General features: G+C 33.3%; 1 protein-coding gene across 6 annotated transcripts in view; it reads left to right on the plus strand.

Moving 5' to 3' along the window:
- Positions 1-9801, plus strand: part of LOC148953486 (putative methyltransferase DDB_G0268948) — a 55217-nt gene extending 45416 nt beyond the window's left edge. For all 6 annotated transcript variants that reach the window (XM_089088560.1, XM_089088559.1, XM_089088563.1 and 3 more), the window contains one exon: positions 9479-9801. In XM_089088560.1, coding sequence (XP_088944686.1) covers positions 9479-9578 — 100 coding nt within the window. In that variant the 3' untranslated portion in view covers positions 9579-9801. The remainder of the gene's footprint in view (positions 1-9478) is intronic.
- The last annotated feature ends 1630 nt before the right edge of the window (positions 9802-11431 follow it).

Consider the following 11431-nt stretch of genomic DNA (forward strand, 5'->3'; position numbering starts at 1 on the left):
TTAAGCACATGATTTGTTAGTCCAAGCACATCAGCTGCGTTACAACTACATAAAGAAGAAATAAAAACACAGATCTCTATGTTTGAAAAAGGAGTTATAAAAATACTTCTCTCAGCTGGTGACGATTTACCTGGTTTAGGAAAGGAAGGTGTCTTAGCAGTTGGTAGGGTGGTAAAGTAAGAGTTGAAGGCATTAGGTACAGCAGCTTTTTCAATAGTTGAATCATCTGCGTTCTTGAAGGAGGTGGGCTGTTTCTTTGTTTGTTTCCTACGAGATAAAGCTTCATTAACTACACTCCAAACTTTCTCCAAATTACCCTTGCATTCCTGAATTTTCGACAAAAAAAAGTTCTTCTTAGCTAGTCTAATTGTTGATGTTAATACATTCTTTATAATGCTTATGTATTGATAAATCCTCAGGTTCAAGGCTTCTGCAAACCAGCTTGAAAAGCTCTGACTTCTGCAGTGTTGATTTCCCAAGGCCTGAAGACATCCAAGCCATCTTGGGTTTATATTTACTTGAAGATTTCACTAATGGAATTTTTTTCAATTAGTGTTTGCAACCGACTCATTAATGTGGATGACGCCCAATTAACATCTTCAGAAATCATTACAGAACACCAATCACTAGTGCTAAGATCAGGCACAAGGTCACGAACATTGCTCTGACTCAGGGTTGCCACCCTGACCTGGAAGAATTTACTAAATCAGAGAGGAAAAATTTACTAGATCGCATCTGTTTTTACTAAATGCTCAAAAAAATTTTTTTCACGCGCATCATCAAGCATCGATGTTTACTATAGGAGGATAATCAATACGATTTTCACAATCTTTTTTCTTTTTTTCTCCTTTTTTTTCTCTTTTCGTTTTTCTTTCGTTTTCATAGCATGATTGAAAATTCCGGAAGCCTACAAGTTTAAAAATCCTTTTTTTGGATATATATATATATATATATATATATATATATATATATATATATATATATATATATATATATATATATATATATATATATATATATATATATATATATATATATATATATATACATATATATATATATATATATATATATATATATATATATATATATATATATATATATACATATATATATATATATATATATATATATATATATATGTATATACATATGTATATATATATATATATATATATATATATATATATATATATATATATATATATATATATATATATATATATATATATATATATATATATATATATATATATATATATATATATATATATATATATATATATATATATATATATATTTATAATTTTACATTTCTACTTATTTTTAATTTATCTCAGCAGGCTTCTTTTTACTCAATAAAAATTTTTTAACTGAGGAGATCCATCTAATCACCTTGGGTGGTTGGCTTTTGTTTTGATTCCAATAGATTCCCAATCATCACAAATCCAAGTGTCATTATAGCTTCATTTTTAGTTGGTAAGATTTAATACACAGAAAGCTGATTTTGTCGACCTTTAGACGCCGGAAGTGAAGTGGTTGTTTATGAAAATAGGTGACTGCTTGTCTGTCTCTGAGACAGACAAGCAAAATTGTAAATTGTAAAACAGACAAGCAAAAATTGTAAATTGTCATATGTTTACGATAATTTTTTTCCCTGAATTCATGGAAAAAAAAGGTTTTGTTTACTATAAATCGTGACTTTTTACTAGTTTTTACTAGATTTCGGGAAATTTACTTACTAGATCCTCTAAATTTACTAGATTTTTTTTTTACTAGATCTAGTAAAATCCTACTGACGGTGGCAACCCTGCTCTGACTATAAATTCTTGTATAAGACTCACCTTTGGCATCCTCTCGGCTCAGCATTTTTATTTTGGAAACAGAACAATAAATTGGAAAATGGTCAGCAAGATCAGAGAAAATAATACTTTAGGAAAATTTAATACCATTTTTAGAAGACAGAAAAATTTTGTCACTCAGTTTTGCAGAAGATCTGACTGGATCAGCACGAGTAGGAAAGAAAATGCAAGGAAGAAGGCCAGAAGAAGAAATAGATTAAAAAAACCGTCAGACTCATCATCACATCCAATTTTCAATAAATTGCGATTAAAGTCTAAGTATAAAAACATTTCTTGAAGCAAGCTTATCAACTGAGCAAAGTTCAGCAATTACTTCAGAAAATTTCACTATTGGGAAAGGTGGAGGCTTATAAAATAAACAGATAGTATCACAACTTATCGTATCACATGACAGGTCAACAACCAAAGCATGCACACTTCTATTATTTACAACCGGATCAAAAATCTGCTCAAGGTCTGAACGTCTGAACGTCTCACAACATTAAGAATACTTCTGACAAAAAGGGATATACCACCAGAACACTTAGTTAGAGATCTAGTTGTGTGGTATGCAGTAAAACATGGTATGTCATACACAGACATATCATCGCTTGAAGACAGCCAGGTCTCTGTGAGACCTACTACATCGTAAGGGCTATTATCACCACCAATATAATGCGGAACATTATCCCATTTGTACCTTAAACCTTGCTCATTCAAAGTAAACACACTAAAGTTTTATCAGAAGACATTGAAGGCAGGACTTTTTCAAAATAATGTTGATAAGAATGGTAAAAACAATCAGACTGATGAAAAGATTTTAACAGGAGATCATTTTTACTATCATCACTAGAAACGAAAGGTGAATCAAAACACATTGAATCAAGAAGAGAAAGTGTTGTTAGAAAAGAAAAAGAAATGGAGAATCATCCATTTTAATTATCCAATATTAGAAAAGTGGTGAAACAGATAAAGCTAAAATAGTGGGGACAGGAAGAATACAGTATGGAAAATAAGTTAAAAAAACCAATGAACTGTATATAATAATTTTGATGACAAGGGAAAAAGCACAAGCCAAAGAAAAAAAAAAGAATGGGCAAAAAATAACCAAGCAGATGAAATTTTGTTGTAAAGAGAAGAGTTATGTTAAGTAGTACTAGTCAATCTGTAACAATACTGGCAAAAGATTCTTGCAAAGCAGGAAGGGGATTTATGTCACCAATGGATGAGATTTTGAGTACCCTACTTCCACTTTTGAAGAAAATATCACCATTCACAGCCCTTGCATTATTCCTGCCACAATGGGTTTTAGCTTGCGAAAGTAAGGTAAGCCGAGGTTTAGTCAAAGGCTCATGAATGGCCATACCAGATCCTTTCAGGTCCTTTTTATTTTTGAGAAGCAAGAATCGTGCTCTCAGGTTCCAGAACTCAATAATAACTGGTCGATTTTTGTTACTAACTCGTCTTGCAATACGTTTCACAAACACGATGTCACTTTTGAAAAGGCTAATGCTAGGAAAATTATCTTGGCAAAGTGACAAAAACTTAAGTTTGGGGTTGTCAAATGTAGTATCCTCAGGTAATCCAAAAACAATGAGTTGATTTAATTCTTGCTGCTTAAGTTGATCAGTTTGAGCAACGCATGATCAGAAAGCTTTTTTTCAATATCTGCAATTTTATCAGAAATGTCCACTTCTTGAAGCTGTACACTGAGCATCTGTTTAATGTCATCTTCGATGCAGCTTGTCAATAGGTCTTTTACTGCCAAATCAAGGTCAACTTCGTCACCTTTTATAGGCAGACCAATTGATTGAACTAGTGACTGAATACTCTTTGTAACAGTAGTAAACAGGGATTTAAAGACATTTTCTTCAATGGACTTGGATTTTTTCAAATTAGTAATATCTGTCTGAATCTCAGGCATAGCAACAGCAGGGTTACTTGAGTTAGCAGACCTAGAAGCAGCAGCAGCAGATTGCCTCCTGGTAGACATTTGAAAGAAGCAATATGAGCAAAGTACAGAAGAATGCAGACTGCAAGCAAAAAGCAGGAAGCAAGTAGATGCTGAGTTGCAGCAGGATTTGTGGATTTTAGTGGAAAATTGGAAGAAATCTTACCCTTATATTCCCCTCTTTACCTCAGGGGTATCGTTAGATATGCTTTCAGTTGTTATAGGGACAACTGATGAATCCACTGGTGCCAATGGTTGTTGTTTCTCGTTTAAAGCAAATGACATAAAGTTGAGCACCTATGTCTCGAATTTTGAATCTCACGCCAAAAAAAGACCAATCATTCAGGGATTCAGGTTTCGGCAGCTATATCTAATGTCTATCTAGGGTGAAAATGTCAATAATTAGCAAATTAAGCACACATTTCTTGGGTCTGGTTGATTTGATTCGATGACAATCAATTTGATAATTTCATGAGCTAAATGCGAATATTACCCCCTAATCAGCTGACAATATCATCGATCAGTTTACTGTCGAATATATTTTGATACATCACTTTATTGTCAAAAAGGACCAGCGAAGTTTCTTTTTTTTTTAACCTTCCTTGTCACCTAAGAGTTCCCCCATTCACACTCCTCATTCGTTAAAATTAAAAAGGGGAAGGTTTTCCTGGACATAACTCGAGTATCTAGGTGTCATCGAGGGGGACGATTTGAGAACCTCAAGGCTTCTTGTGGTTGACCAGGTAAATTACGGTTTGCGGCTGAGCTACACGAATCTGGTAGCCTTGAATTTAATTTTGGCATGCATGCTTTAGCTCCTTTGTTCCCAGCAGTGGCACTCCTGAGTGGTTACTCATTTCCCCATTATGGCTTTGGCTTAAGAACACTGATAAGGTTCGTAATCGTTTATGTTTATGTAGCCTTGAATTCAATCAAGGTAGCCTTGAATCTGGTAGCCTTGAATTTAATTTTAGGAAGCATGCTTTAGCTCGTTTGTTCCCAGCAGTGGCACTCCTGAGTGTATACTTATTTCCCCATTATGGCTTTGGCTTACTAATACTGATAAGTTTCGTATTCGTTTATGCTTATGTAGCCTTGAATTTAATCAAGATAGCCTTGAATCTCCCTTGAATTTAATTTTAGCGAGCATGCTTTAGCTTGTTTGTTCCCAGCAGTGGCACTCCTGAGTGTCTACTTATTTCTCCATTATGGCTTTGGCTTACTAACACTGATAAGCTTCGTAATCGTTTATGCTTATGTAGCCTTGAATCTGGTAACCTTGAATTTAATTTTAGCAAGCATGCTTTAGCTCGTTTGTCCCCAGCAGTGGCACTCCTGAGTTTCTACTTATTTTCAAATTATCGCTTTTGCTCACTAACACTGATAAGCTTCGTAATCGTTTATGCTTATGTAGCCTTGAATCTGGTAGCCTTGAATTTAATTTTAGCAAGCATGCTTTAGCTCGTTTTTTTCCCAGCAATGGCACTCCTGAGTGTCTACTTATTTCACCATTATGGCTTTGGACTACTAACACTGATAAGCTTCGTATTCGTTCCAGCTTATGTAGGTTCTTAAAGTTTCTACTGGACCTTCCTTTGTACATATGACCATGAGACCCAGCATTAAGACCAATATTTTTTCAGTTTCTCTAGCTCTAAGAATTTTATCAAAATTTTAGATCCTGTATATATAAGCAAAACTATATTTTTCAGCTTTTTAGGCATTATAATCTTGCAAAACTGATGTATTTACTCTTTGCTCTCTTGCAAAATTTAGCAGAAACACATAAAAGTAAAAATGAAAATGAGAACTTTTTGCTTTGTCGTTTATCTGCTTTGATTTAACTTATTTTCCCATTTTAGTCTTTGTTGTGTAGTTTTGGCTTTGAAAATTGTATATCCCTTGGTTTGAAGTGTTACTTTGTAGATTTGAATTATGCTAAGTTTTGAAAATAAAATTTGCAGTGGGCCAGTTTACCTTTGTCACGAGGCACCAGTTATGAAAAACACCAAGAAGTTAAATTTGATTTTGCTAAATAAAGAAGAAACAAGAAAAGCTGAGGGAAAACGAAAAGACGAAGCGATAACAAGGATAATTTTTAGTTAGTCAGCAACTTTTTGTTTTAAATCTAGAAAGAACGATTATGTAAAAAAAAAAAAGAATGAACATGAATTCTATTCTTGACTGAAAATTACTATCCTTGCTGTTTTTATCTTTTTGTTTTTCATTTGTTTTTTGTTTTCGTCATTTCGTGCGTCATATATAGCCAATGTTGTCTTAGAACCTATTTAAGGAAATTCGGAGGTTGTTGATTATTTTTTATGCTGATTTTTGTCGTCAAATAAAAATATTTGAAAACTGGAGATCATCATATGTGGCTCTTAGTTGTGCAAGGCCTCACGATACTTGGATTAGTTAGTACTAGCATCATCATTTCAAAAAAAATTCATTTCTTCATTTCGGAAACGGTCTTGGGCTGCCCCTGTGCTTTCTATGCTTTTTACACATTGTATTTTATTTTAAGTTCGTTGTTTCGGTTTTACAGCACAGGATGATTTTAAAAGTTCCTTTTTTTATAGCCATGGGGTAAAAAAAAACGTCGTTTTACTTTTTTATCTACTTCGCAAGAATGTTTTTCCGTTACTTACACCTTTTTAGGTTTGAGCCTTGCATCTAATTGACTTACACCGCTTTTTGCACGACTTTTTACGTGACTTACACCATTCAGGTTTGAGTCTTGCATCTAGTCGACTTACACCACTTTTTACACGACTTTTTACATGACTTACACCCTTCAGGTTTGAGCCTTGCATTTATTCGACATTGAAATAGTTTTATTTGGGAGTACTGCTTTCCAATGCGCGAACAAGAGTGTCTCTAAATTGGAGAAATTATTTGATTTTAAGGTTTGACAGCATAAAAAATTGTTGAATTCAGTAAACGATTATTAGATACAATTATTTTGGGTGTAAATGTATGAGTAGTCCACCACATAAGGAACATGTTAAGAAAACAATTGTTACTTCATAATATGCAAAATAATCCTTGTTAAGATATTTTGCAGTGGCAGAACCTTTATCTTCACTTATTTCCTTGTATTTCCAGTTTTTCTGTCACATTTTTCAATATTTAGTCTATTCTTCAAGTCTTGAAAATTGTTTATAAACAAACACGCAAGAGCCATCTAGCTAGTCTATTCTAACTTAACCTAACTTAACCTAATTTATCAGTATTTGCCTATTAATATCTTTTTTGTAGATGGCAGTGATAGTGTTTAACTTTCATGTATAGAGTATTTGAAAACGGATAAATGCAGTCAAATCTATGTTTATTTTTCAGAATTTTGTTAATAAAATGTACAACAGTTAAAGAAGTGAAGATAAAGGTTTTCCCACTGCAAAATATGTTAACTTGGATAATTTTGCTAAACAATTGTTTTCTTAACATATCTCATTATGTGGTGGACTGCTCATATATTTATACCTTATTTTGATGGAAAAGTTATTTTAATAAAAAAAAAAATTAAGAATTTGTTAATGGTGCAAGTTGTCTGTGGCGCCTCGAGTAAAACGACAAGCTGTAAGCATAAGGCTTTGTCCTCGTTGTACACTTACCAAAAATAAAGCTTACAAATCCTTTCCTATTTTTTCAGTTTTTTTTTGTATTTTAATTCCTAAGAAAAACTAAGCATGTAAATTCATTAAAAAATATTTAAGAAACAGCCAAACAGAAAGCATAGCTCTTAACCCTCTTTGTATAGTCCTAACTGAAGGTCTGTCTAAACGATCTTTTATTGCTGGAGGTTGACTAACAGTTGATTTATTTAATTGTATACTTTAGTACAAAATATAGTGCTTCAGTACAGTTTAGTGCTTAGTGCTTCAGTGTTCACCAAAGAATATTTGTATTCTTTTGCTTAAAAATTGATAAACTACAGCAGTAGTGTCAACTGAGTCAAGGTTATGGTCTGATTCATATTAATAAAAGTCATCTCAATTTGAATGTTTGAACTGACTGAGTCAAATTCAACAAAATTTATTATTGTATAAAGTGTCTCTGGTTTTAGAGGTTTTTTGTATATGCATCATAAACAATACATTATGCAAAAGATGTAGGGATTATAATGAACAATAAAGCTTGATATAAAGTGTTTTATCAAATTGCTTATTAATTGTTGAAAGACTTTTACAGTCAAGATTTTAATAGAAACAGATATACATACATCAGATGTTAGACTCATTTGGGTTCATTCACAAGGACAAAAGATTATTTTCCAAGACAACTGAAACCAGGACGTTTACCCTGGTTAAACGTATTAAAAAGAAAATACTTTTCATATTTTGCCCTTAGTGGAACAGCGAAATGACACTTTATCAGTTGAGGGACTGGTCGGGAGTTTCGTTTTGTAGTCTAAATCTGCAATTTTGGTCCAAATAGGTCCAAACTGGTCCAAATAGGTCCAAGAATTTGATAAAATCTTGACTGTTAAATACTCTCACTGTAAAAGTCTAAAACCTACTGCGTCATTGGCGCTTTACTGAAAACCAATCTTACTGAAAGCAAATATTTTCTTTTGTACTTAATATTGAAAATAAACATTAAATTATAGTAACATTTTGAACTGATGAACTTTCAGCAATTAATATCATTATATATCAAATATTAAGTTTAATTTATTAGCTCTTTTTAAAGTTGTTCAAGACGAATATAATTTCAATACAAACTAGTGTTTGGATACTGCCTCTTTCCTTAACTGTAAATAAAAACCAAAAGCCTACTGTGTCATTGGCGCTTAACTGAAAACGAATTATATTACAAATATCTTCTTCTCCAGCTCTTACAGCATTGAAAATAAAAATAAAATTATAGTAAAAAAAAATTCTTGAACGGATGGATCTTTCAACAATTAATATCATTATACATCAAATATTCAATTTGATGTTGTTTATACTTTCCAAGACTGTTCAAGACGCATATAGTTTTCAGTAAGCCGCCAATGATGCAGTAGGTTTTGGACTTTTACAGTGAGAGAAGGAGGTCATACCCAAACTCTTTATCAAGCTTTATTGAATTAATTGGAATCCCAATTAATTGGTCAATAGCAACTAGTGAAACTGCCCATAAAGTATTAAATTTGACATTAAAATCTAGCGAATACCAGTGAAATAGAAGGCAAAAATGCCCTTTACTGGAAATCAAATAGAAATAGAAATTTTGTATAAGCGCATTATTTATCATATATTTCAAAGATACAGACATAAAGTGAAAAAATTGAATGAATATTAGTAGGATGTAGACTAGCACAAGTAAATTGGTTGCATACTGATATCGAATTGAATTCTCGGAAAAATTGAACAGTATGTGGTTTTTCGATTATAAATTAAAAAGAAAATACTTTTCATATTTTACCCTTAGTGGAACAGCGAAATGACACTTTATCAGTTGAGGGACTGGTCGGGAGTTTCGTTTTGTAGTCTAAATCTGCAATTTTGGCCCAAATAGGTCCAAACTGCCAACGGACATATTGATATTCACAGTGCATTTTATTATTGTTTTTTGTGTGTAAATTTGACGATTAATTTCTTGATATGGTGGTAATAATTTTACTAAAAAGCCTGATTGTCTGCTGATAAAACTTGTTTTATCTGCAGATGTATATGTATATTAATCAGGCTAGTATTTTTAGGGTAATGGATGTACTTGGAAAAGAATGTGAACCTTCTGCAATAGATCTTCCTGTCAGGATCAAGTTCTTCTTACTATTGGCTAGAAAGGAAGCCGCATAGGGAGACTTAGTTGTGCAGAACGCAAGCCCATATAGCAGTGCAGAGTCAGTTTTGTTGTACTATTCATAAAAGATTCAGGTGTAAAATTATAAATAATAGGGGAAAAAATGAAGACAAATTTTGATACCAGCGTGACTACTCACTTGTGCTCACTTTGTGTTTAGAGAAATCTTTTTTTCGTTTTATGTAATTAAATTTTTTCGATTTCAGGATTAAAAGTTATATATACAAAAGGTTTATGTATTTAAGATTAGAATTTGCAACATAAGTGAAAAATTATGTAATCACTCGAAACGTTGTTTGATCTTCAGAATAGCCCGCTTGATCTTAATGATTTTTTTTCTAATTCGTCTTGTGAAACAAAAGACCTGGATTTGGAAGTAATTAATTGACCAAGTAATAAGGATATTTTCCCCAATGATTTTTCTAGTACTCATTATTTTCCGGGTGATTTTCGGCTGGCGTTCCTGAGCTGCCGTGGTCTCGTTAGTAAATTGGATAATATTTTTCTTTTATTTGGTCGAGTGAATTGGGCGTATTTGGTTCGTGTTTTTAACATTGTTAAATTCTATAACTGAAACGTTAGTTAATCTTTCTGATTATAACCTCGTGTGTAAGAACAACCAGAATAATAAGCAAGGAGGACTTGGACTTTTTGTCAATTCACTAATACCTCTTAAAACTAATAGTGATGTTGAACATTAGAACGTGGAGATGTTGTTTGAAATATTGGCGGTAGAAATTTAGGTTAACCATGAGCCAATAGCTAATGAGCTAAATTTGATAACATGAGTTGTGTATGTTATCGTCCTCCAAGTGGAAGGTGTACTGAAATTCTACTGGAATGTCTTGATATATTGTCGCGTAAATACCGTAAGTCTATCATTATGGGTGATTTTAATGTTGATATATCTTTACTACGTAACCATAGTAGGAGTAATCTACACACTTATGACGTAGCATCGGAAATACTGTCCACATTTTTAACCGCCGGATGTCTCCCTCAATGTCGTATACCGACTAGAGTTACCGAAAGTTCCCAGTCTCTTATTGAAAATATTTGTACGAATATTCAAGTTCGAACATGTGTGGTGGTCGTAGACGATACATCAGATAATTTTATGGTGGTGTGTGATCTAACTATCGGTATTATGCCAACTATTACCAGGCAGCAGCAAAAAGTAAGAGTTATGAATACCGCTAAACTAAAGGAGTTGCTGAGGACGCCAATTTTTTACCCTGTTATTAGTCCGAAGACCCCGATGAGTCTGCAATAAGGTTTATAGAAATTATCAAAAATGTTTTTGTCTAGGCTTGCCCTTACCGTCTTATTACAAACAGAAGACGTAAACAGCCTACTAAACCTAAGATTCCATCAAGTATACTCAAGTCTATCATAGGCAGCGCAATAGCGCTGCCTAAGTAAAGAACAATGTTGCCACAATGTATTATTTTATTTTTCCCCCATACCCGGGAACTTCGTATCGAAGGAGTTGTCGTAGAAACTTCGAAAAGGGCTCATTCGATTGCAAATTGGAGTGGCTAGTGCCCATTCTAATAGTCGAAAGTGATCGGAGGGCAACTAGACCCCCCCCACGCCCGTCCGTCCCCACAATACAGCCCAGCAAAATTTTGGGATAGCCATTTTGTTCAGAGTAGTTGATATCCAGATAGCAAGTACGTTTTTGAGGAGGACACTCCCCCACAACCCTCGGGACAAGGGTTTAAAGTTATGCCCTGGGGGCATATAAGGTTTTTATAGAAGGCGTTGTCGTAGAAACTTAAAAAAAGGCTCAATTGATTGGGAATTCAAAGGGCTAGTGCCCTTTTTAATAGTCGAAAGTGATTGGAGG

This window comes from Artemia sp. Qi Xiang Cuo, chromosome 4, assembly GCF_049724085.1.
Source record: "Artemia sp. Qi Xiang Cuo chromosome 4, ASM4972408v1, whole genome shotgun sequence".
Classification (NCBI taxonomy): Eukaryota; Metazoa; Arthropoda; class Branchiopoda; order Anostraca; family Artemiidae; genus Artemia; species Artemia sp. Qi Xiang Cuo.